This window comes from Suricata suricatta, chromosome 11 (assembly GCF_006229205.1).
Source record: "Suricata suricatta isolate VVHF042 chromosome 11, meerkat_22Aug2017_6uvM2_HiC, whole genome shotgun sequence".
Taxonomy (NCBI): domain Eukaryota; kingdom Metazoa; phylum Chordata; class Mammalia; order Carnivora; family Herpestidae; genus Suricata; species Suricata suricatta.
Window position 1 is genome coordinate 48,911,002 of NC_043710.1, and position 27,701 is coordinate 48,938,702.

Here is a 27,701-nt window from a genome sequence, read left to right on the forward strand (position 1 = left end):
CATCAATGCTCCCAAACATTTAAATATACGGTGACAAACGCAGGGCAGTACCTTTAAAGGAAGTGGCCAGAACTTCCTGACTTGTCAGTAGTATCTTTTATTACAAATCTATTGGGGACAAGTGTTTTTTTCTTCCCCAAATGTTATTTAACTAGATGGAATTCAATTAAATGAGATCTTTGGTGGAAATAGCTCTCTGTATTTAAATAGGACTCAAAACTGATGAATGAAACTATTTTGCAAGAAGGAATTCTTACCTTGAAAAGTTCACATTTAATTTGAATGAAACAGATTTCCATGTTAAATGATACATTAAACTTTCTGTATGGACGTAAACATTGCTTTTTACATTTATAGGAGTTCTTCACTATCAAAGTGATGAAGTTAATGATAAACATCATTAAAGTATCCAGAACAAATGTTTCCCCAAATCATTGCTTTGTTATTTATGGATTTATTTCTGATCTAATTCAGGAGAACCAGTGTGTTCTGGCCATTAGTTTTCTCATGGCCCCTTTCACCTCCTTGTTCCTCAGACTGTAGATGAGGGGATTCAACATGGGGACCACCACTGTATAGATGACAGATGCCACTTTGACCTGATCAGCTGAATAATTCGACTTGGGCATCACATACACGAACAAAACTGTCCCATAAAACAAAGTGACGGCCGTGAGGTGGGATGTGCAGGTCGAGAAGGCCTTCTTCCTCCCCTCAGTAGAGCGCATGTTCAGGATTGAGTGGAGGATGTAGCTGTAGGACACAATTATGGTAAACAGTGTGCTTATGAGGACGGATGCAGAAGAGATGGCGGGAGATATTTCAGCAATAAAAACATGGCCACAGGAAAGCCTCAAGAGTGGAAAGAGGTCACAGAAAAAATGGTTGATTTTATTTGGTCCACAGAAGGATAGATTCATCAAACAGCCTGTAAACGACGAAGCGTTCATGCATCCACCTAGGTAGGAAGCCCCCAGGAGGAGGAAGCAGACCACTGGGGACATCTGGGTGGAGTAGAGTAAAGGAGAGCAGATGGCCACATAGCGGTCATAGGCCATGGTGGCCAGCAAGAAGCACTCTGTAGTCCCAAAAGTGACATCAGAGCCCAGCTGGGCTATACAACCAGTGACAGGGATAGTGGTTTTCTCTCTTAAAAAACTCATCAGCATGATTGGCGTGACTGATGTAGAATACCCAATGTCCACAAAGGCCAAATGGCTGAGAAAAAGGTACATTGGGGTGTGCAGCTGCGGGCTGCTTCGGATTAAGATGATTATACTGATATTTCCCACTATAGTAACTATATAAACTCCCAGAAAAATCACAAAGAAGATGGCACATAGTGTGGGATTATCTGTTAATCCCAGAATAATAAACTCTGTCACTGCTGTACGGTTTTCAGTCTCCATCTAGTCACTTAATGGCGCCTATTGACATTGGAACCAGAGGAGGTTAAGCTGGCTGAAATTACCCCACATTTAATGTAGATACCTGAAGAGAACCCTACAATTAAAAAATTTAAGTGGTAACTTTGCCTCACTTCTAGAATACTTGGTGCACACAAATTTTCTTTTCAAATTCCATGATAATATTAAAATTGAAGACTCAATTACCTTAGAATTCAACTATTTTACTCCAATATCATAGAGCATACCACAGAGAAGGTCTTTCAATGTGTACAAGAAATAGGTAAAAGGATGTTACAGCAATACTGATTCTAATAACATGAACTGTAAATAACCTAAATGATCATAGAAAGGCCAGCTCTTGATTTTCTGTCCTCATCCCACATGTGCCTCTGCCTCAGCATTCTCTTTTCAGTAGATACTATCACCATTTATCCCATCATTGAACCAAAAAGTATCAAGTTGACTTTGACATGTCTTTCTGACTTGATCCTTTTCCTGGAATGGAAAAAAAAATCACATCCAAGTTATCATTGATACCAAGGGCTGGAAAGTGTCTATGTTCAAGCCAAAAGGGATAAATAGAATTTTTATTATTGTTATGAGCTAAATCCAGGATGTTTTGCAAAATCTTCCAAGACATTTCTCACACTGTACTTTTTCATGCTTCTGGAATTGCATGAAGCAGTAAGAAGAGTCCAGGTATTTTTATGGACTGGGACTGATTGGAAAGTGAACCGAAGCATTTGGGGACCTGCTTTGGTAAGTTTTGGTTTCAAGGGCTGTATTAAGCAACTGTAGGGAAATAAGAAGTGGGGCCATATGATGGTGATGGGGGAGAGAGTAATTAGAGAGGTATGGAGGGAAGTAGCCAGTGAGGGAAGCAAGGAAATTGGATTGGAAGAAAAATGGTCATTTCAGAATAATATTCCCTTGATTCAAATTAGAGCACATAATCAAGGACAGGGAAGAATACGTTAGTTATATTTGGTCATTTTCATATCTTCTCTAGGTTAAACAGCAACATATTCTTCTGAATAATTTAATTTTGTCTGAAGAACTTCTATCTGATGAAGAATTAAGAAAACATACATAAATAACTATTGGCACGCATGGACATTTTCCCCAAAGTTGCATGTGAATCATGACAATGATTTCTTATAGTATGGGCAGTACTGGGGTTCTGTGTCTGAATTCCCACATTCTGGCTTTCTTTTTAACAAGACAAAGCCTCAACCATTATTTTAGAAAAAAATAACTTTATGAAAGGCACAAAGCTTTCAAAGTTGGATATGAGTGCCAGGAGGGAAGTAAAGTGATGCACAGAAAGACCCTGGACTTTGCAGCCACACAGACTTGGGATTGGTGTCTAGCTCTGCCTTTCACTGTCTATGGAATCATGGGCACATTGCAAGAAATTGTTGATCTTCTGCTTACTTACCTGTAAAAAGGAAATGATGACACATACCTCATGTGAGTCTTGTATTAAATGATGTGGATGAAAACACCACGCACTGTACATATAACAAGTAGATGCTCAATTACTAGTAATTTACTTGAAATAAGCAACTTGCACCTTCTGGTACATATAAAAGAATCAAATATTTCTGTGTCCCTTAATAAAGAACAGTATAAATTAGCGACACACCCACTACAACACTAGGGATAGGCTCCAAGGAATTGTCACTGAATAGCAGTGCTATATTTAAGTGAGGCTTAGGTCATTTGAGATAAGGCCCAAATCACTTACTTCACCTGTAATTACAAATTAATTTATTTGTTCTGGAAAACTACACCAAGAATCCTTTGGGATAGAGAAATTACATGTGCATATCTATTGGGACAGAGAAATAGCATGTAAACATGATTATACAAAAGTATGTGAATGGAATACTTTCTAAATCCGTCTCTTCTATTTTTTTAATTAAATGAAAAAAATTAAACATATCAATTAAATTGAAAACAATTATAACACTTTACTGTTATTGAAGTTGATTATTAGATCAACACGACTAATATGGCTGTGAGAATTTGTGGCATTTTGGAGTGTGGCTATATTCAGTGACTCAGGTTTTCATGTCATCTATGTTTAGAGATAATGTGGGTTTGCTAGTACGGTTTAATTTACAAACATGAGTCCACTGGAACTGCAATATTATTTTCAACATAAGTGATGTAACTTTTAAAAAATCATATGTATGTTTTACATGTAATGGGGATCTAGGACACTTCACACACATACCATGCTTATTGGTGGCAGACATTCTCACACACATGCTCTTCCCTCTCCCCTTTGCCAATCTTAATCCATCAACTCCTAATAAAACAATGAAGCTCACACTAACAATTTTCTTAGGACCCTGCCATCCACAACTTCCACATTGACTGGCAGGTTATCAAAGATACATGGCCACAATCGACTCTGGTTGTATTCCTGAACCATGGCCACACAGCAGAACATCCTCTAAGGCTGAAGGTCAAGTTCCTTTGATTCTGGGCTTGAAAGAGCCCATTAGTCAATAACCTTCAGAACAAAGCTAAACCTGATAATTACATTAGGAATATCTAACAGCTCAAACACCTCAAATCTACCAAATTAGGAAATGGGCATGCTGTGAGACTGCTTCTGTTCTAGAAAGATACTATTCCTTTAAGTTTTAAGGAAGCCCAACCGTGGCTGATGAATGACACAAATAGGTGGCCATCAATTCCACAAAAACATTTCAGATCATATCTGGGAGAATTAAATTCCCTTCATTCCTGTCCTCTTCCCAACAGTTTCTTCACACCACTTGATTAGTATCCATTATAGTTGGAAGATTTTGCTATTTCCTTGGTGAAAAGTGCAGCATCTATGACTATTTTTGTATCCCTCTTTAAAGGTGCAATTCTGGGAATATAGGAGGCACTGAATAGATGTTTGTTGAATTAGTGTTAAACAATTGTTAGAAAATCTTTCTATGTATCCAATACTATGCTAGGACCTAAGGATAAACAGATACTCCTACATTTCTATCTCTATCCAATTACAAACACTTGATGGTGATATTCTTCACTCCATCCCACTCCAAAGGAAGACCAAATTCTAGTCACCTTAGGTCTCACATTTAAATTTATTTTACCATTGAAACCTCGCCTGACACCCTTGACTACGTCATAGTCTCACAGTGAATAGTTTCAGAGAACCCTGAAATATCTTTTGCATTTATTAAACTCTTAATTATGATGATACTAGTGTAAATAATTGCTCAGTGTCTTTTTTAGGCCTACTTTCCTACACTTCCATGAGGGAAGGATCATGTCTGCTTTGTTCCACACTTTATGCTTAGGACACTGCAGAGTGCGTGGCACATAGCAACACCAGTACTTGACATGAGACTTCTTAATAGGCTTTTATGTGTACAATACGGTATTGTTGACTGCAGTACAATGTTCTTCAGCAGATATTTAGAACATGCTTATCTTGCTTAACTGCACCCTTATGCCTGTTGATTAGCAACTTCCCATCTCCCTCCAACTCCAGTCTCTGACAACCATCATTCCACTCTGGAGTCGGTGAATTTGACTGTTTTAGGTACACCGTAAAGTAGAATCATATATTATTAGTCCTTCTGTGACTCACTTATTTCCCTCAGCATAATGTCTTCCAGGTTCATCCATGGTATCACATATTGCAGAATTTCCTTTAAGATGAAAAAAGATTCCATTGTATGTATATATACCAAGTTTTCTTTATCCATTTATCTGTCATAGACATTTAGATTATTTTCTCATATCTTGGCTATTGTTAATAGTGCTGGAGTGAATATGAGAGTGCTAATATCTCTGGGACACTGATTGCAGTTCTTTTAAATAAATATTTAGAGTTGGGATTACTGGATGCTATGGTAGTTCTGTTTTTAATTGAGTAACCTCCATACTGGTTTTCATAGCAGCTGCACCATTTTGCATTCCAAGCAACAATGTATAAAAGTTTTCCCTCTCTCCACATACTCACCTACGCTATCTTTTGTTTTTTAATTTAAAAAAAATTTTTAATGTTCTTCTTTATTTTTGATGGAGGGAGGGTGGGAAGGGGGGAGAAAGAGAGAGCAGGTGCAAGAGAGCAAGCAAGAGTGGGGGAGGGGCAGAGAGAGAGGGAGAGACGGAATCAGAAGCAGGCTCCAGGCTCAGAGCTGTCAGCACAGAGCCTGACATGGGGCTGGAACCCACAAATCGTCAGATCATGACCTGAGCTGAAGCCAGATGTTTAATTGACTGTGCCATCCAGGTGCCCCTCACATATGCTTTTTTAAAATATGTAATAACCATCTTGACACATGTGAGGTGATATTTTAATTGTGGTTTTGATTTCCATCTACATGATGATGAGTAATGCTGAGTATCTTTCCTTGTACTTCTTGGCCATTTCTATGTCTTCTTTGGAGAAGTGTCTGTTCAAGTCTTTAGATTATTTTTAAATCGAGTTAATTAGTGTTTTTGCTATTGAGTTGTTTTTGCTAAGTTGTTCCTTATAAATTTTGAAAATTAATCTCTTATCAGATATATTTTCATTTTGTAGTCATCTTTTCACTTTGGTGATAGTTTTCACTGCTGTGCAGAAGCTTTTAGTTTGATGTAGTCCCGCTTATCTATTTTTATTACCTGTGATTTTTTTGCCTGTGATTTTGTTGGTTTTGCTGCCTGTGATTTCAATGTCATACCAAAAAAATTATTGCCAAGACCAATGACATGAAACTTTTCCCCTATGTTTTCTTCCAGTAGTTTTCTTCTTGCAGTTTTAGTTCTTAATTTAAGTCTTTAATCCATTTTGAGTTGATTCCTTTTCATAGTTTAAGAGTTCAAGGGAAGAAAAAATAAAATAAAAGCAGAGAGAGAGATAAGCCATAAGAGACTCAAGTACAGAGAACTGAGGGTTGCTGGAGGGGTGTTGGGGGGGGGATAAGCTAAATGGGAAAAGGACATTAAGGAGGGCTTGTTGGGATCAAAATCACAATGAGATACCACCTCACACCCATTAGAAAGGCTAACATTAACAATTCAGGCAACAACAGATGTTGGTGAGGATGTGGAGAAAGAGGAACCCTTTTGCACTGCTGTTGGGAATGCAAACTGGTGCAGCCCCTCTGGAAAACAGTATGGAGATTCCTCAAAATATTAAAAATAGAACTACTCTATGACCCAGCAATTGCACTACTAGGTATTTATCCAAGAGATACAGGAGCGCTGTTTCAAGGGGGCACATGCCCCCCAATGTTTATAGAAGCACTATTGACAATAGCCAAAGTATGGACAGAGCCCAGATGTCCATCAGTGGATGAATGGGTAAAGAAGATGTGGTGTGTGTGTGTGTGTGTGTGTGTATATATATATATATATACACACATTGGAGTATTACATGACGATCAAAAAGAATGAAATCTTGCGATCTGTAACTATGTGGATGGAACTAGAGGGTATTATGCTAAATGAAATAATTCAGTCAGAGAAAGACTGATCATATCATATGACTTCACTCATATGAGGATTTTAAGATACATGAGAAGGGAGCAAAAACAATATACAAAAGGGAGGGGGACAAAACATAAAAGATTCTTAAGGATGGAGAACAAACAGAGGGTTGCTGGAGGGGTTGTGGGAGGGGGATGGGCTAACTGGGTAAGGGGCATTAGGGAATCTACTCCTGAAATCATTGTTGCAGTATATGCTAACTTGGATGTAAATTAAAAATAAATTATTAAGAAAAGAAAAAGCAGTCTTGGAGGAGGAGCTACCAGCAAAATCACATAGTTTCACACATTCTCTCAGTAAATATATATGTCAGCTCTGCCTTTTTGAATTCACATGTGAAACAAAATATTTAAAACTGCAGCTCAACTGTGAGTTTCAAAAGTATAAAACCTCTAGAATATGTGAGAGAATATCTTTGTAGCCTTGGATTGGGCAACGATTTCTTGAACTTGTCACTAAAGCATGAAACAATAAAGAAAATATTGTTACATTAGACTTCATTAAAATTAAAAACTTTTATTCATCAAAAGAGACAATTAAGAGAGTGACAAGGCAAACAGGAATGGGAGTATAGCTTCTAAATGCACAAACAGGGCAAAGGACTTGTAGACAGATTATAGTGAGAATAAATCCATAAGAAAAGTACAATCTGACAATACATTTGGTAAAGGACTTGACACAAAGGAGACATACAAATGGCTGATAAATACATTTTTTTAAAGGCTCAACATAAGAGGTCCAGGGAGATGAGAGGGAACACCACCTGATTACTTCAATGTAAAACCTGGTAACTAGCCTGGGACTCTGGTGTTATCTTTCTAAAAAATCTGTGGATAAATAATTTCAACCACCTGAGAGCTGAGTTACCAGGACTTCCTGAAGGTAGCTCCTTCTGCACCTGGTCTTCTTATTCCTGACTGTTTGTAAGGAGTTATACTTTCACCAATTTATATTTTGGGAACATCAGATTGGGGAGAATTGGAATCCACACTTGCTCTAGGATTCATACAACACACACCACCTTTGTAATCATTGGAAAACCATATTTTAATCTTTAAACATGATTAATCAGAAGGTTCTGGAGGGAGGGAAGTAATTCAGGAGGCTGAACACTATCCAGGTTCAATCATAAACATCCAAAATAAAGTCATGACAGAAGTGGTGGCAATGAACACTTTGGGAGATATTTGGAAAAAGGGTGGCAGGTTTATTCCTTGCCTGCATCAGCTTGGGTGTCTTAATCCATAATTCTATACCAGTCGGCTTGCTGAAAGACAGCTCTGCTGTGCCCTAGCCTCGCCCCAGCAATACTCCCCAGTAGTTCTTCTTACTATTCAAAGGCTTTGCAGACAAAACTTTGAGAAATATGAAAAGCTACTGGGCATTTTCAAAGGAACTCTCAAAGCCTCAGCCTTCAGAGTGCCTTCTGTGTTACCTGGATTGAGTTGCCTTGGTGGCAAAACTGTGGAATAAATTCTTTTGGTCAGTCTTATTCTAGGTGGGAATAAAATTTTTCCAGACCCCAGTATAACTATTTCAAAAGATTCTGATAACTCTGTATAAGACAGGCCAAGTCTTCCAGAGAAAGTGACCTGGACTGACAACAGTACCATCAATTGTATTTCCTTTGAGTACACAATGCTTTCTAAGATACTAGTTTACAAGATAGTATTTTACAAATAATAACCTAACAGAAGAAAAAACACTCTGTAATCATGGACTCTAACCAATGAGCAAAGGAGAGAAAAAGTAAAACTGTATTCTGCCGGTCTCCTAATGCTGAAATATACACATTAAATTGAATTGAACCCAGCAGAATTTCATGAAATGATATATTTGTGACCCAGAAAATTATACATTAAAGTTGGCATTAACATACTAGCATTGTGTATTTAAGATAGTTCTTCACATAAAGTGATAAGGCTAATGAACAACATAAACATCTATCACATAAGTTCACGGATCTATAGTTTTTCAGTTTCTGGAATCACACTGAATTTCTTTCAAAATGACCTATGCTTTCTAGCCATCAATTTTCTCATTGCTTCTTTCACCTCTTTGTTTCTCATACTGTAGATTAAGGGGTTCAGCATGGGGACCACCACTGTATAGAACACAGACACCACTTTAATATGGTCATATGAGTGGCTTGACTTCGGTATGACATAAACAAATGTGACTGTCCCATAAAACAAAGTGACTGCACTGAGGTGAGAAGTACAAGTAGAGAAGGCCTTGTGTCTTCCCTCAGTGGAGGGCATATTCAGGACTGAGTGCAGGATGTATAGATAGGAAACAGCTATGACAAACAGTGTGATTACAATGATTGACCCAGCTAAGATGGCGGGAGATACTTCAGCAGCATAAATATGGGTACAAGAAAGCTTCACTAGTGGTGGGAAGTCACAGAAGAAATGGTTGATTTTATTTGATCCACAGAAAGTCAAGCTCAGTAAACAGCCAGTAAATGATGAAGCATTCACACATCCCCCCAGGTAGGAAGCAGCCAATAAGATGATACAGACTCTGGAAGACATGTGTGTAGAGTAGAGAAGTGGAGCGCAGATGGCCACATAGCGGTCATAGGCCATGGCAGCCAGCAGGAAGCACTCAGCCGTCCCAAAGACGACATCAGAGCTAAGCTGAGCTATACAGCCAGCTACAGGAATAGTAGTTCTCTCTCTCAGGAAACTCACAATCATAATGGGTGTGACTGACGTGGAATACCCAATATCCACAAAGGCTAAATGGCTGAGGAAAAGGTACATCGGGGTGTGAAGCTGAGGGCTTCTGTGGATTAACACAATTATGCTGATATTGCCCAATATGGTAGCGACATAGATTCCTAGAAAAACCACAAAGAAGATGGAACAAAGTATAGGATCTTCTGTTAAACCCAAAATAATGAACTCTGTCACCATTGTGTGGTTTCCAGCCTCCATCTTATTTGTAATGATGCCTATTGAAATAAAAACCAATGGATATTAAGAATAAAGTCAGTGATCTCATAGTTAACATATTCACCCATTTTTTTAAGTTTACTTATTTGTTTTGAGAGAGAGAGAGAGAAAGAGCATACACAAGTGAGCGCGAATGCATGGGGGAGGGGCAGAGAGAGAGGGAGAGAGAGAATCCCAAGCAGTCTCTGTGTGACAGTAAGGAGCCCAAGGCAGGGCTCAGACCCACAAACTGTGAGATCATGACCTGAGCCAAAATCAAGAGTCAGACGCTTAGCCAACTGAGCCACCCAGGTGCTCCCACCATTTACCCTATAAAAAAAAGCATAACAGGGGTACCTGGCTGGCTCAGAGATCATGAGGCTCTTGATGTTGGGGTCATGAGTTTGAGCCCCATGTTGGGTATGGAGGTTACTTAAATAAACTTAAAAAATCATAACATCGATCCCTAACTCTAAAAAATGTTTTCAAATATATTTTCTTTATACGTGATTTGAGAATATTAATGTCCATTACTTTAAGGCCAAAGATACCCACAAAGAGACTAGTAACCCAGATCAGAGCACAGTTAATACTCACATTTGTATCATTTGATCAATTCAGGTTGTTGAATGGACACTTAAGCCTGATGAGCACCAGAATGCTCAGAGTGACTGACCTTATGCTAGTGTTTAGCAATATCCAATTTGCTCCTTTCTTGGTCACCTTGGAGACCACACTTCCCAGCCCCTTTGTGATTAGGTAAGACCATAAACAGTACATGGGCTAGTTGAGGAAATGCCATATGTCTTTTCTAGATCAAATTAAATTACCAGTGGACAATTTTCTCTTCTTCCACAGTGACATATTCCACATGATACAACTATAAGACAGTGGTACCATCTACCAGAGAGAGAAGAAATGTAATTGTTTTGGAAAGGAACACTGTTGACCATGTGTAGACCCCTGAATTTCCAAATGGAGTATTTACTATTTTTAAAAAACCCTCAACATGGGGCACATGGGTGGCTCGATCGGTTAAGCCTTCGGCTCAGGTCAGATTTCACGTTCGTGGGTTTGGGCCCCACATCGGGCTCTGTGCTGACGGCTGGCTCAGAGCCTGGAGCCTGCTTCTGGTTCTGTGCATCTCCTTCTCTCTCTGTGCCTCCCCCTCTCATGTTCTGTCTCTCTCTGTATCAAAAATAAATTTTAAAAAAACATAAAAAAACCCCTCAACATTAAATTTTTTTGTACAAAATATACAGATAAATAACTATCAGTATGCTATTCTCAGTTGACCTTACTATGAAGAATGTGTACCCTTTGCAGTAATGATTAAACTCGTGATTTGATTCATTTTTCATATGAATTAACTTGATACAGTAATGTAGGAATACTGAATCTCTAGTTTCATTAACTAGTTCCAGGATTGTGCCAGGGGTTTAAAAGACACAAATCTAAAATACATCTTATATGTTTATAAGAAAATACATACATGAAAGACTCAAATGAGTTCAAAATATGATGTGGATGCCAGTATGATATGGAGAACATGCTGCACAGTTGCTGCAATGAAAATAAAAGAAGATTTGAGAGGCAAAAAGCTCTGGGGATAAATTTAACGTCTGTCACTTACTAGCCAGGTAATCTTGACCTTCTGAGAGTCTATATCCTTTTTCTTTTAAATAAAAAAAAGTTTTTTAATTTATTTTTGAGACACAGCACAAGCAGAGGAGGGTCAGAGAGAGAGGGAGATACAGAATCCAAAGCAGCTCCAGGCTCTGAGCTGTCAGCACAGAGAACCACGTGGGGCTCGAACTCACAAACCATGAGATCATGACCTGAGCTGAAGCTGGATGCTTAACCGACTGAGCCACCCAGGCGCACCTCTATATCCTTATTTTAAAAATTAAGATAATAATATTTGCCTCACAGCGTTGCCCTGTTAAGTGAGATGGTGTGTATGTTAATGCACCCAGCAATAGATAACCGTAAACAAGAAATTCATAACTAAGAATCTACTTCAAATAAACAACTAGTAGCTCCTACTACAAATGCGTGAACATTAATAAATGAATAACAAAGAATGAATGTTACCTGCTGGTCAAATATTATGATAGAGACAAACTTTAAGGAATCATCTCTGTATGACAGGGTTTATTTATGCAGGATTTAGGGCCATTTAGAATATAAAACCTTTACCTCAGCATCAGATAGGCACAGGTTTGTCAATGTTCTACTGAGAATCCAATGGGAGAAAATCCAGGGAGGCTGAGAAAATTAGGGGCGTTTATGTACGCCTACCCCATCATTCTGGCTGAGGCACTCATGAAGTCTCAGGGGCTTCATTAAGTCTTCTCATTATTTGTATATAGGTATTACAATGGCAAATATCAAATTTGTTTTGAAACTTGATTTGGACCAATACAATTCACGTAGGTTTCCCTTTGGTCGTCTGTGATATTTCTAAGCAGCAGCCATGATGAGGTGCCCAGAGCTATTTTCTTAAACACTATCCTGTGGCTCACAGTTAGCCACACCTCAGGGAGTTGCAGAAGAGCCACAATGCTTTACTCCATGTGAAACTGACCCATGATGTAACTGAGCATCGGCATTCCCCACTTATTATGTAGTTGCCCCCACCAAATCTCGGACTCCTTAAGTGACAGAGATGAGATCATTGAAGGTGCTTCTTCCTTTTCCTGCCCCATATTTTTCTCTATCCCAATCCTCCCTTTGAACAACCAAGAATCTCTTCCTTGTTCCTGATTTCCTTATGGTTTTTCATGAGTGATATTACTGCTTGTATGGCTCTGAAATTGCTTTCTTTTACTCAAAAAAATTTTTTAGATAATTCTTTGTGGGCATGTATTAATCTTCATTTTTTGTAATGATTCATAGTATTCTAAGTACTTAATCAGTATTTATTTAGCTATACCCTGCTGATGTTGCATTGTGCTTATACACCAGTAGTTCTCCTGGATACGATCTAAGAAGTGAAATTACTGGGACAAAAGCTTTGCACAATTTAAATTCTGATAGATAACACTAAATTGCATTTTTCATTTTGTTGCATTTTTTGCATATATATTTATGTGATATTCTGAGTAATTCCTAAAATCCATCTTCCAGTTCATTAATTCTCTCTTTAGTTATATATAATCTACTGTCTATCCTATCTTTTCTGAGTATATTTTTTATTTTTAGACTATCTCTGTTTTTTATTTTTTCAAGTTGTTGTGGTCTTTTCTAAAACAAAAACCCATCTGAGGTTTCTTAGTCTTTTATTTCTTCTAAAATATTAACCAATATGTTACAAGTTCTACCAGCTCATTATATCACCTGATGGTCTAAATCCGTTCTTTGATGAGTCTGCAGGCATAACCTTGTTTTTTACTGTTTGTATTTGGGTTTGTTCTTTTATACTTTCAAATTTTGAACACATCTTTCTTTAGTGGGGCTCTGTATTACTCTTGTCTAGCCTGGGTCGAGAGTATGTCCTCCCGAATAAGTTTTGTTCTGTATTTCTGCCACTTGCTTCTGTATCACTGGCTCGGGATAAATTGTGATGCTATTTTCTCAGCTCGAATGTTTACAGATGAGGAAGACAGTATAAGACAGTCTACTGACACTATAAACACAGTATTTTGAACCCCAAACACATATTTGGTATAGATTTTGATCTAAAATTCCCAAGAGAGATCATTTTTTTTTTACCTCCAAAAGATTTAACAATTTCGTGGGTGAAAAACTGACATTATCCTGCCATGCCAAGCAACACTACTTCAATATATCCCTTTCTGCAAGCAGCTGCAATGTACACTTATTCTAATCCCTGGAACTCTGGGAGGCTTGGGAACCTGGCCTTATGGAAATGTAGTTTTCCAGAACCTGATACAATCTCCTAAAAATTTTAACAGCATGGGATCACAGTTGACACTTTCAAGAGATTAGATTACCAAATTTAACGACCAGTTTCATGCTGGGAAAGGCTGTGTTGATAATACTGATAATTATGATATGTGCTGATACAAGAGCCTAAAGGAAATGTCTTCTCCTGAACTGGAGCGGTATGCAAGATCCCATCACATTTCTGTGTGGCGGTCAACAAAAATGCCCCGCTCTGACGTGACAAGGGAAATCTCATCATTTTTCATTTTAGAGTCAATTTCTTTATTCTGTGACACTAGAAATTGGCAGCAGGTTGAAAGCTCAAGGTGGTTTAAAGGAGACTCCATGCCTACTTGCAGTCTGTCAGTGCTGGCACACCCCAGGCACATGCTAAGTGTTCCTGTAATTTTTTACATTAGTAGCATGCAAGAAAGAGACAAAATACAGTAATTCAAAGTCAGGAAGGCCATATTCCTAGTCAAGTTGGTCTGGAAAGTGATTGACAAAATATAACAGGACCTGCAAGATCACTTGTTGTCAAAAAAAAATGGAGATATTTATTATAGTTTAGACTTCGATTGACTACCTCTTATTTTTGATACCAATCCCCATACCAACAGCCAAAATTTTCTAGCATCAGGATTAAAGTATGTGTGGAAATGTCTCAACTGGGGGTTTGAGCGTCCTTTCTTTTTGTTTTGCCTTTATATTATTTGCGTGTGATGTATTTTTATAGAATTGTGTTGTATAAGGGCAAACGTTGTCCAAGGATGGTCAAGGCTTCTGATTTGACATTTGCTCTTTGGGGAAGTTAATTTGTAAAAGCTGACAGAAAAATCTCATAGATGGCTCTGGCCAATCCACAAGTGTTTCTCCCAAACTGACCATGTGCCAAGAATTCAGCCAAGGAAGAGGAAGACTTGTGTAGAAGCAGAGCCACCTCCCTGTGCCACATCGTCTACCAGGTGTAGAAGTGAAGGAGATTTAGTGTTTGCCTTCTACAAATATAAAGCATGGTGAGCACATATAGATTCACAAATGCCCCAGTGGACAGTATACTAAGTGACTGTCTGGTAGCTTGACTTCCTTCCTGAGTGTGTCATCAAATTATCTTTCCTCTCCTCCCCTCTCCTTCTCTAACACGTGACTATAACCACCCATTTACAATTGGAAAATAAGAGAAAAAATATATTAGGGTATTCTGATGGGTTGTTTGCAAGCATGTAGTATAACCTTGCAAATAAGGGCAGCTTTGATATTCAGTCCTCTTGTAGAAAGCGGTAACCTATATACTAAGGAGTAAGTGATGTTTGCATATGAAACCTTAGACACCAACCACTTTGGCTAGCCAATATACTCCGGGGGCAGCAACATACTGATGTGGGTATAATGGGACATGTAACATTGCTGGATCAAGACTATGCTTTTGTGGTCAACTCCCCACATCTTGCAAAGATCTTTGCAAGAAACCACATTTGGAAACATTGTAATGACATGGTTGAGTGACTCAAATCTTAGTTAATAAATAACTTTCTTTTAAACTGGATTCTTGCTGGTCTCACAGGCTTTCTATTTGGGACTCTTTAGTCTCTAAATTTTCAAGGAAAAACTCTGAGTCTCAAAATGCCTCTGAGCAAGAATAGGCTCATTTTACTACTTGGAATGCTCTGTTTGGAAGGAGGTAAATCTGGAACGCTTTCTCTCCCCAAAGGTAAGCTCCAAACAAACTGTAACTGCCTTTGTCTGAAGGAATAACTTTTGCTGGCAATGGACATCACAACTCCAACTCAATATTCCCTTGGGAAAATAGAAGCATATAAATTTTGGAGATCTAATTGTTTTTAATGTAATTATTTTGGGTCTCTGTCCTGTAATCAGCATATGAAACTGCATAAAACATTCATGGGATACAACTTGAACAAGATGCATTTATCTGGAGAGAAAACTGGGATCGTTCACTTATTTGGACACATTTCACAATACCATTTTTTTTCATGGAGCAAATTTTGGAAATCAGCATCTTTTGGGAAGCACTTGTAATCTTTTGGAAAGTTATCTTACTGGGAAATATGAAGTCTATTTACTGTGGCGCATTATGAATGGTCTTTTTTTTCCTTCAAGTAACATAAGGTGATAGTTCTTGGCAGGCTTCTTCATAGTCAGAGTTGTGCCAGCCCCAAGAATCATTCTGTTTTCTGTCTTTGCTTCAGTGAATTTAGGAAATGGTAACCTTTGTGTCTAATTTATTTATGATCCATTCAACTGAAACAGAAAATAAATTTTTGATTCAATGTCATGCCTGCATTGGGTTCAGAATCAAAAAGGCTTAGTGTTGCATCCATCCTTTGCTGTTAATTAGCTGTGCCTTTCTTTGATTCTTCACTTTTTCATCTGCAATGCAGGGGCAATAGTGCTTGATTCATAGGCACTGAATGGGGATTAAATGAGAAATTATTTGAAAGACCTTTGTATATTTTACCATATTAATCTAAATAGCTATGCTCTCGAGAATATGCTCTCAAGAAAAAACATTTGTTCATCCATTCCACTTTCCTAAGTGTGTATGGTATGCTAGGAATTGTGCAAAAACTTGGAAATACAAAGATGAATAGAACATATGTTTTTTTCCCTCAAGTAGTTTATAGTTCAATGAGACAACTCATTATCATAATACTGAATGGCAAAATCTATAAAAGTCGGGAGAAATGTATACTACATGATACAGGAGAGACACTTACCACAGCCTGAGGAAATCAAGGAAGACTCAGTTGAGGTGACGCCTAAACTGAGGAGTAAGGATTAGAGGTTCAGCCGGGTGAAGAAGCGGGTGAAGAAGCGGGTGAAGAAGCAGGTGAAGAAGCAGGGGGGATTATCAGGCAGGGCTTTCTAGGCTCTCCTTGAAAACGCATGGGAAAGAATGACCTGCAGAAGAAGACAGAAGGTGCGCCATCTTTGAATTACCAGGCAGTCCTAAACATTTTAAATCTAGCTCATCTGCTGAGAGTCAAAAAAAAAACCCCAAAAAACAACATTGAGGTTAAATAAGTAAATGCAACTTTTTCAGGGATTAAGTCTTTCTCCACAAAAAGGAAAGAGTTCTTTTTGCCACTACCTGGCAACCCTTGTAGCCTAACCCCACTCCGGGGTGTGAATCAGGACACGTCTTCTCTCCACTCCATTCTTCTTGAACAACCTGCCACTTTCTACTTTCATAAAGATTTAAATCCAATAGCTGACAGTGTGCCAGGTAGCATAGACCATGGTCTCTACTCAGTCTCCTGGGTAGAGCAGAGAAGATGTACATACAATTACAACCCAAGGCAGAATACACTTCACTACTTAACTAAGCAACTTCTATACATTATGAACTGTTCTAGATATTTTGAATTTAGATATTTTTTTTAGCACAATGGTTATCTTAAAAAAATTTTTTTTAATGTTTATTTATTTTTGAGAGACAGAGACTGAGCACAGGTAGCAGAGGCGCAGAGAAAGAGGGAGACACAGAATCAGAAGCAGACTCCAGACTCTGAGCTGTCAGCCCAGAGCCCGATACGGGGCTCGAATCCATGAACTCTGAGATCATCACCTGAGCTGAAGTTGAATGCTTAACCCACTGAGCCACCTAGGTGCCCTCAAATTTAGATATTTCTAAGGTTATGTTCCTATCTGAGAATACCACAGCCTCGCTGGCTTGAAGGACATAAAATTAACCATGTTCATATGTGATAAATGTTAAAGAAGTACAGAATGCTGTAAGTAACCTCTAAGAGTCCAGATTGCTCAAAATCAAGGGGGTACACTCCTGCTAACCAGGGGAGATCTACCTCTGAGTCCCTTCACCTTCATATTAAAAAAAAAATAGGTGCTTCATGATATGTCCATTCTATGTGACAAAAGCTGAATCATCCCATGTACTGTAAATCATAGCAAATTCCACAATTAACATAAAGTCATTTTGTAATTTTTCTACATACTCAACGTCCTATGGTTTCTTGCTCAGAAAATCTTCCTGTATCCCTCAGTTCCAAGAGCTATCTGATCACTGAATTTTTGTCTTCTCTCTTTCCCAGCTCCCACTTGTGGGCAGAGTTTGGTGAAGGCACAGCCTTGGAATTTCCTTAACATTTTCAGTCGCATTGTTGGAGGAAGCCAAGTGGAAAAGGGTTCCTACCCCTGGCAGGTGAGTCTCAGGGAACATTCTCTGGCAGGTAGACTATGAGCTGTCTCAGGACTGGATCTCCCAGAAACACATGCTACTTTTCAGTGCACTCCATTCTGCCTACCTCATCACCAGATAACTCGTGAGTGAAGGCCAGGATCCAAGTCCCACAAGATGACCATCCATTGAGTTCCAGAAAACGTGTGCTTAGAATAATTATATGCATTATTGGCTTGCTCCAAAAATTGGAAATGCCATCCCAAACTTTCAGCCCATAAGACAAAAATTGCACTTAAATAAGCTAAAAAAACCCCTCTTGAATTTACAATAAAAAATTCTCTTAGTCAATAATTATATTGTTATAGTTAAAGATGACCAGGAAAGTCAAAGGTGTCGTATCCATAAGTCTACTTTCTGTTTGGAGATTTGTACCTATACCATATGACATCTTAGGGAATAGTCAAGAATATTGTCCCCTTAGAAGCTGATAACCTAAGAATTCTCTCTGAATCTAATTTCCTGGTCTTCCTATACCATAGAAATGCTTCTGTCTCTAGCCTATGGTGTGCACATTTATTGTTTTTGACATTCTCCCAGCTTTCTTTACCCTGAGAGCCATGATGAATTCTTGCCTCTTAGTTTTGTGAGTAATAGCTCCTTGCTTTTACTTGTTTAAGTCAGTAACATCAATTTTTGGGAAGTGGCTACTTAGTAATGAGTGGTTGATTGAATTTGTGTCCAGTAGGTTGACTGAATGGCTGAGTCATTGATGTTTGGTTAACTGATGAATTAATTACTTGGTTGAAGAGTTGATTTAATCAGTTGCTTATTTGGTCAATAGGTTGACGAATCAATTCAGAAGTTCATATTCAAGTCATAGTTAATGGTTTTACTTCCTTTTACTTACTATTCTTCTCTGTATTAAAACTTTTTCAATAGTTTATTGAATAAGTTTTGGTCAAAAAGACAGTTATAATAAATTGCTTTTTTCTAATTCTGACAATGGAATTAACAGCATATACTATAAGTCATTTTAGAGTCAAATCAAATATAATGAACAGGATAAACCAAAGATAGAATTTGTAGAGGCAGGTTAAAAAATAGGCTTGAAGCAGTGGTATAGGTCAAATAGTTAAAGCATGAGGGAATTGTAGATACAGACTGTTCTCAAAGAGGCTTGGAGGAATTGAAGCATGTGCTGAAAGACTGCCTTAGCCCTCACCTTGTTTCGCTCCCAAACTTCTTCATCGGGACTCTGCCATATCTTATACTTTTCTTTCTTCCTCTCTATTCATAGACACTGTTCACATTGTTAGAGTAATGGTCTGGGCCAATAGTAGTATGAAAATAAATAAATAAATAAATAAATAAATAAATAAATAAATACCAACAATTTTTACTGTCAACTCTACTAAGTACTTATAGCCAACCATCTCAAATTAACTTCTTCTACAAACCAGGGTTGGAAATGCTCTGGTTCCAACACTGCCCGTCTGAGCTGTAATGCGATGGGTTTTACTCCTTCACGCTCCACAACTTCTAATATTTGTACATAAGACATCTGGGTCTATGTTTCAGAATATGCTCAGTCTCCAGGTTTGATGGGGAGTCAGAGGGCATTGGCTTGCTCCCACTTAAGCTCTTTGTAATCCAGGTGTCTCTGAAGCGAAGACAGAAGCACATCTGTGGTGGAACCATCATCTCTGCACAGTGGGTGATAACGGCGGCTCACTGTGTTGCAAACAGGTAGGGAAGGCCTAGTTCATGGTTGAGTGCCGGGTTATCCACCTTCTCCCTTGGAATCCGCAGAAGAACTCTATTAAAAGATGGAAATGTGGGATGTATGCTAAGCATGGGAACTTCCTAAATTCATAACACAAAAAGGGCTCAGTGACATTGTCAGAGGGTACTTAACTGGTAGAAAACATACTTTCTTTGCAGGAGTAGAAAACTTTATTTACTTAACTATGACTGCAAGTAATTAAAGAATCACATCCAAGCAAAACCAAAGTATCACAGAGATATATGTGTGAAAAATTCTCTCCTAAATTTCAGTGAAAAAAATAATCTGGTTCATTACGTATCTTAAATATTGGTACAAGAATCCAGGGCTTCTAATTTTGACTTAGTTTCATACAACAAAGTCTACATATGAAATATGTACTCTGAAAAATATTTGCTTTTATAAGAAATGTCTGTTCAAACTGATCCTATTTTGGGGGGATTTGTGATTTTGTCCATGTGAAGGAGCTGACACTACACATTAGTAATAGAAAGCCATGCCCCACTGGCCCCAGCCCTGACAGTCCATGTTTAGTTGTGAGCTCACTGCAGATGTGGGAATCCAGCTTTATGCTCTAGCAATTCACTTCTTGATCCAACTGCTCTTCTTCCTTTTCCAAAATGGTAAAAACAGTTCTCCTCCCCAAAACGCAAAGGTCATTTTTGTTCTATTTTTTTTCCCTTTGAAATAAACTTACAGCATTAAAAGATTTTTAAAAAATGATAGAAGAAAACAAAGGGAGGCCAGTAAAATGTAAAGAAGTTTCTCATGTCTGCTTTCCTACTGGTCATGCCTCTCTGAGCTCCAATCTAACAACTTCCATCTTTTATCCACCTTCCTGTGTGCTTTAAATGTTCTATTGTTATTAGTTTCTTAGTAGTCACTGGGCTGCAATCAAGATCATGTCCCATATTTGCCCTCTTTCATTTTAAGTCAGCAAACACCCCTTGGACATTTACTTGGCACTAGACACTTTGGTGGGTACCAAGATACACAGGTAAGATGTAGTTCCTGCTCCCAAAGAGTTGATAGTCTAAAGAAGAGCTAACTGATAATTTCACTGCAGTGTGGCAGGTGAGGAGGCTAGAGATGCTGTGTATTATTAGGTCAAGCATGTCCCCAATGTAGCCCAAAGCTGGGAGGAACATATCAAAAGAAAATTATGCCCTTTTTGGCTCTATAAAAAAGCATCACTTCTTGGAATGAAGGGTGCCCAAAGACTGTAAGCCCAAAGTCCTTAATGCAACTCAATGCATCCTACGGAGTTCCTTTTAGATAACTTTGCTACAGGAAGAATGGAAATAGGATGGTCTTTCCCACCTCACACCATGTCTCTAAATTACAAACATAAAGGTAAGGAGAAGATCCTCACTTCCCATTGTTTTCATCAGTCCCAAAGTCTTAACCGTGGATACTCTCTGAGATATCTGAGTTTTGGTGCTCTTATGTCTTTCACAATGTGCATAGAACATTAGATCTCTGATATTAAAACAGCACACACAGGGGGAATCACAAATCATTCTCAAAGAATATCACTGATCTTGAGGCCATGCCAGCTAGTTAGGGTGGCTGGATAAAGTCCACTGTGGCTTCAGAACCCCCCCCCCCCCCCGCCGCCCCGAGTTACAATATAAATGTATTTTTAGACATTTGATGAATAACATTGCTAAGTATTCAATTTATCACATTATTGGCCCCATTTGAGGCTATTTTTTACTAGTCCCCCACTTAAATTGGGAGCTTTTGCATCTTTACTAGCAGGGATGGAATCATTCTCATTTTCTCTGTTCATCATCCTCATGCTCATGTCACACCTCCATGTCATTTCAAAGAGGCCAGATTGTCAACCACTGCAAGTATACTCAGAGGCTAAATGAAATTCACCCATTTTATTACTTCTTCTTCAAAGAAATATTTTGAATGTGACTGCTGGAGAGTATGACTTGAGCCATATAGAGCCAGGGGAGCAAACTCTCACCGTTGAAACCATCATTATACACCCCTATTTCTCCATCAAGAAGCCAATGGACTATGATATTGCTCTTTTGAAGATGGATGGCGCCTTCCATTTTGGTAAACACTAGAGGTTCACTCTGAATTGTCTATGCCATGTGCTCTAGAGCCTCTGTTCCATAGGACATTTCTTACATTGTATATTATGTTGCAAATGTCCAGTTCTGGGTCACACACTTCAAGACAGGGATTTGGGGTGGAGGGTCTCCTGTGTGAAAGTCTTTTTGCTTGTAGCTTCAGATATAGGATTATGTGGATTCAGGAGAAAGGCTTTCTTTGTCAGATAAGTGGCTCTTGGAAGTGCGAGGCATAAATAGCACAACTGTCACCAGGTCTCTGGGGAACCACCTGCATACCAGATGGGGAGTGGCTGAGGGTGTCCTCTCCTCCCTGGATGATGCAAACCCTGCCCTGCTCTCCTCTTCAGGACAGTCTGTGGGCCCAATGTGTCTTCCGGAGCCCAAGGAACGATTTGAGGCTGGATTGCTTTGTACAACCGCAGGCTGGGGCCGATCAGCGGAAGGTAAGAACTTCTACACCACTTCTCTTAATCAGACGTCAGAACTTCCTGGTGGGTAATTAGAAAATACAGCTTTTAAATCTCTTTGTAAAAAACAACTGTGTAAGCATTTCAAAAGAGAATATCCATTGTACTTAGAAAGTCAGGCCTTTCCAAAGGACAAAATCTGAATGCGGCATCTTCAAGCCAGGCAGTGTGAGAGCGCCCGGCGGGGCTCTCGTCTCTGTTTTCTAGATGGCGTGCTCTCACAAGTACTGCAGGATGTGAGCCTGCCCATCCTGACCCAGGAAGAGTGTGAGACAGCTTTGTTAACCCTAAAGAAACCTGTCAGCGGGCAGACGTTTCTCTGCACAGGCGTCCCAGATGGAGGGAAGGATGCATGTCAGGTAGGTGGGAGTGGCCAGCTGAAAGGTCCCTGGCAGGGTTTCGCTCAGCTTTGGCATCAGGTGAGGGGCTGAAAAAAGGCTGTAGGCAAAACTGGATTCTTGTCAGGAGTGACAAGGGAGGTCAAATCGAAATAAAGTGACAGTTTTTACCATCTGTTTTTACCGGCGAGTGTGAATTCAGAGGAGGTCTTGTGCCTTTTCCAAAAGGCCAACTAACAGAGATAGTGCCATCAGTGAGGGTAGGGCTCTACATTGGAGGATGGCTGGAATTTTCTATTTTGGAGTTTTCAGCTTGTGGATAATGGGAACTTCACCTTCCTTCCATTCCTCCTGCTGACCAAGATCTGGGATCAGTTTTACCACCAGGCAAGACTTTTCCGAGTCTGCAGGATGAGATAGGAGATGGAAGAAAGGGTGGAAGGGGTAGGATGGGGAAGAAAGAGGTAGAGTTGATAGGCCCTACTGATATTTGAAGATTTAATGTGAATTATGCTGGGCTGTTCTCCTGGGCCCCTGAGTCGAACTTCTTAGAAGTGAAGAAATGTCATTGGTCCTAATTTAGCATCTTCATGTGGGGGAATGAGTGAGCACAAACACCAACAATGATGGTAATGGAGGCTTTTCCCCCTACAGGGAGACTCAGGAGGCTCCCTCATGTGCCGGAATCAGAAGGGGGCTTGGACTCTGGCTGGTGTGACTTCTTGGGGTTTGGGCTGTGGCCGAGGCTGGAGAAACAACACGCAGAAGGAGAACCAAGGGTCCCCTGGGATCTTCACAGATCTTAGAAAAGTGCTTCCCTGGATCCACAAACACCTCCAAATTGGTAATAAGCCACACATAAAGTCAAGAAGCGAAGGGCAGAGAAAGCGTCAGTGAGTCTAGGCAAGACAGGACCACTGAGCAGATGGGCTTGCTTCTGTTTTTAGTGAAGCACATAAGAAGTGTGACACTTATGAAATTTAAAACAAGAGTAAAATAAGGTGTGCAGTACAGCATACAAATATTCAAAGGAACATGAATCCATTCATCCTAGACTTTGTTAAATTGCCTTTAGCTGAAACAAACAGCTAGAGATCGATTTTTACCACTCATGTCTCAAGTGTGCTAGCAAGATTTAGCAAGCTATAGAGGTTACCAACTGTGGGAAATTTTGCTCCCCAGAGGACAATGTCTGCAGACAATTTTTGGTGGTCACAATGTGGGGGTGCCGCTGGCACCCGGTGGGAAGGAGGTATGGATGTTGCTAAGTGTCCTACACTGCACCTATGACAGAGAATGATCCCACCCAAAGTGTGAGTGATGCTGCGGTAGAGAAGGCCGTGCACAGATCTGGGTACCACGAGTCTGAAAAAACCAGGGTCTACATACACCTTCTCCTAGACTGACCCGTGAGTTCACTGAAACTTCAATTCTGCCTCCAGAGCCAACTTAATTGTTTTCTAACCAGCAGCTTCCAGCTTCAATAGGGCTTCTGTTCTGTCCCAAAGGGCTTAATTAAAATTCATTTGCTAAGGACTTGGGTTTGTTATCAAGTGTCCAGTGGCAGGCATCCGAGCCCTCAGCTCAAGTGGTAGCTGCCCTGGCAACTCTTTTGTGGTTGTGGGCCACTTGTTTCCATCTCCAGCCCCTTCTCATGAACAGTGAGAGCAGTAGACCAGATAACCTCTTCCTCTGTGTAACCTCCAAGCCAATTATGGCCTAATTAGTGCCCTGAATAGAGAGTGAAACTTCACTGAAACACCAAGACCAGATTCCTGCCTTGTTGAATTGTCCTTTCTGTTCTTTCCAGAGGTTAGATTTTCATTAGCTGCATATTGACTTAAAAATCCCTGCCCTTTTGAGCCAGGGAAATGCTCACTTGTTGAAATACTGTTCAGGATACCGCAGATCTTGAAGAGCACGTTTCTTTTTCTTTCCCAGGGAAGCAGAAGAGCTCCAGAGGTGGGTATTTCTTATAGCCTGCTCCACCAGGAGCGGAATTAGTGTCTAGTATTTCTGAATAGAAGTTCCTTTTGTAATCGAAAGTCTTTGCAAGAGCTCTCTCTACTCACTAGGTAGAAAGCTACCCACACTTGGGGCACCCACAGCTATCCCCTGCCAGTCAGGGCAGCCCATCTCCCAGGAGGAGCTCTGGATTCCCTCCCATTTCACTTCTTGAGTGCTGCATCTCAACTCAGCAAACACCTGCTGAATCCTAGCTTTGGATAAAATACTCAGGGGAGGGGGAAGGGGGTGCAGATGTGGTCAATAAACTACATGCCTTACCCTGAAAGTGTCCTCATGTATACAGGGAACTCTCCCTCAGTGTCACACTGCCAAGTCTGCAATGAATCCACTCTGTGACTTGGGAAGCTACTTCCTACCTCTGAACCTCAGTTTCCTTGTCCATAAAGAAAAGTCAGTGGATGCTTGGGTGGCTCTCAGTTGGTTAAGTGACCGACTTCAGCTCAGGTCATGTCTTATGGTTTGTGAATTCAAGCCCTGCATAGGGCTCTGTGGTGACAGCTCAGAGCCTGGAGCCTGCTTTGGATTCTGTGTCTCCCTCTCTCCCTGCCCCTCCCCCACTGGTTCGTGTGTTCTCTCTCTCTCTCTCTCTCTCTCTCTCTCAAGAATAAATAAACATTAAAAATGTTTTTAAAAAAGAAAAGAGTCTGGATCAGATAGTCTCTAAGGCAACTTTGGCTCAGATCTTCAGTGGTTCTGTGAGTCTGTGGAACCATACCATACAAAGATCGTTTTGGGAAAAAAGAATACCCTCAGAGGTACAGGAGTAAGTGACTGGGGGGAAAGCTAGGAGGCTTTGTAACACAGAAGACGCCTTTTAAACTGAATCACAAAAAACAAACAAACAACAAAACCACAAAGAACCAGTAGAATATTGTCAGGTGGAAATGGGATACAGATAAAGAAAAATATTGCAGCTCAAAGAATCATCTTTGTCAAAAGACGGATGCTAAAAGATGGAGATAGGAAAATGGGGTAAAAGAGACCAGCACGTCAGTCCGAGCAGCTGAAGTGAGGGAGATTAGAAAATGCATGGAGAGCAGTTTGTGGATATTGTGGGTGCCTGTCAAAAAACAGTTTGAATTTATTAATACGAAGTTGATTAATTAGATAGATTAGAGCAATATTCTGGCAGTATAAGAACAGCACACAGAGGACAGAATGGAGGGGAAATAATTCAAGGTGGACTTATGAGATTACATTTTAGTTCAGGAGACGTAGGGCAATGGGCAGAGAATGAAAGAACGGGAATGGAAACAAGAAGAACTGGCACCTGGCAGTCACTTGGGTGGTGAGGGACAGGGAGGAACCAAGGATGGTACCAAAGTTCTGAGCATGAGAGACGAAGCAAAGGGCACCTAAAAGTAATCGAATCAGAAGTGGAAGCAGCTTCTTACAGACCATCCGTAGCACGTTAAGGGGCTTTCTAGGAGATGGTTGCAAAACCAGGTGTGAGGTTCAGGAGTGTGGAATAATAGTTGAAACTCAGAGTACAGATGAGACTAGTCAGAGGGCTCCTGTAGAGAGAGACAAAAGCTAAGGATAGAACCAGGAAATACATGTATTTATAGAATCGAGTTACGATGTCAGCGAAAGAACAGTGAAGGAGAAGGAATCATGGAATCTTGAGGATAAGCAGGATCTAAAAAGAACAAAACAGAGTACGTTATCACAGAAGCCATGGCAGGGAAAGAGGTCACAAGACAGGAAGCATGCCTAATGAAGAACCAGGCGCTTCTGTACAGGTTCTAGAAGGAGCGGGCTACGGTGGCCAGCCACCACTGCTTCCCTGATCCTCGTGGCTCTCTTTCCCAGCCTCCTGCAGCGAGCAGGATCATGTGCTCCGTGGGTCTCAGGGAGAGCTGCACTTTCCAGGAAGCCCCTCCCTGTATTACGAGAGCAAGCACTGAGTAGCCGCCCTGCCATCCCTCCCCCGGCCTCCACCTCCAGTCTGGCTGTGCCCATTAACTGGACACTTCCTGTCTCAAAACAACACCCTCCTCACGTATCTGCCTGCAGGCGGTATGTCTGGACCCTGCAGGCACCAGACAAGATGCATGTGCTGCTCACTGTTTCCCACTTGGATGCAGAGTCTTGTCCCCACACCTACCTCTCGATACGTTCTTAGAAGACACACTTCTCGGTGAGTGGATGTTCACACGGTCAAATGGACACCAGTGCTGCGAGGGCTTCGTGGGGCCGGGCTGCAGTCTGTCTGGCACGGAGACATCTGTAAATGCCACACTTCCCGTCTGCAAGTTTGAGACTCAGGACTGACAGTGGGAAGGAACTGACCTGAGCCTTGTGGTGGGTACAAGGCCACAGAACGTGCCATTGGCTCCCGCTGCCTCCCATGGAAGCAGGCTTCCGAGATTCATCTGCCGTGGCTGGGGCCCATCAGAAGTAAAATATAGATATACTGCAGGGCTCGCGGCCAGAATGCTGCCTTCCTCGGTATGAAAATGACCTAGACTGCATCATCCAGCTAAGAAGGAAAATACCAATGGATAACCATGAGTAGAAGACAAAGGTTACTTAGGCTAGAAACAGAAACAGAGCATGTCTGTGGTTCTTAATAGGAGATTTTGCCCCCCCCGGAGATCCTTGGCAATGTCTCAAGCATTTTTCATTGTCATGACTAGAGACAGTATTATTGGCATCTGATGAATATGGCCAGAGATGCCGCAAAACATCCCGTAAATGCACAGGACAGCCTGAACGCGAAGAATGTTCCAGTTCAAAAATGTCAGAGGTACCGAGGTTGAGAAATCCTGGTATAGATAATCCTATAGTATCCCGACAAATTCAGTTCAAGTCCAGTTCTCCTGAGTCCCTAAATGGACGCTGTTTTCTAGATTCTGAACAAAGACTCTTGATTCTTACGTTGCAGGGAAGTTCTGCGGAGAAAGCCTCCCTCCCTCAGTTCTTGTTGGCTCCAATTCCGTTCGGCTGAATTTCATCTCTGATGCCACAGATCACGCAGCTGGGTTCAATCTCACCTATAAAGCTCTAAAACCAAACTACCTTCCTGGTAAAAACCATTTGCTTTTATCACGCACGACCCAGGACTTTTAGAGAAGTCGAGGCCC

General features: G+C 40.3%; 3 protein-coding genes across 3 annotated transcripts; 1 reads left to right on the forward strand and 2 right to left on the reverse strand.

Moving 5' to 3' along the window:
• Positions 1 to 470: 470 nt before the first annotated feature.
• LOC115272264 (olfactory receptor 481) lies at positions 471 to 1,409 on the reverse strand. Its single transcript, XM_029915355.1, has one exon. It carries the CDS (start codon positions 1,407 to 1,409, stop codon positions 471 to 473), a length of 939 nt encoding a protein of 312 aa, XP_029771215.1.
• A 7,511-nt stretch (positions 1,410 to 8,920) lies between these two features.
• On the reverse strand, positions 8,921 to 9,859 carry LOC115272287 (olfactory receptor 481-like). Its single transcript, XM_029915378.1, has one exon. It carries the CDS (start codon positions 9,857 to 9,859, stop codon positions 8,921 to 8,923), a length of 939 nt encoding a protein of 312 aa, XP_029771238.1.
• A 5,508-nt stretch (positions 9,860 to 15,367) lies between these two features.
• OVCH2 (ovochymase 2) lies at positions 15,368 to 25,045 on the forward strand. The gene is made up of 9 exons (XM_029914895.1): positions 15,368 to 15,455; positions 17,818 to 17,927; positions 19,561 to 19,652; positions 21,599 to 21,762; positions 22,130 to 22,225; positions 22,457 to 22,608; positions 23,242 to 23,431; positions 24,529 to 24,549; positions 24,899 to 25,045. The coding sequence occupies exons 1-9, from the start codon at positions 15,368 to 15,370 to the stop codon at positions 24,949 to 24,951; spliced, it is 966 nt and encodes a 321-aa protein (XP_029770755.1). The 3' UTR covers positions 24,952 to 25,045.
• The last annotated feature ends 2,656 nt before the right edge of the window (positions 25,046 to 27,701 follow it).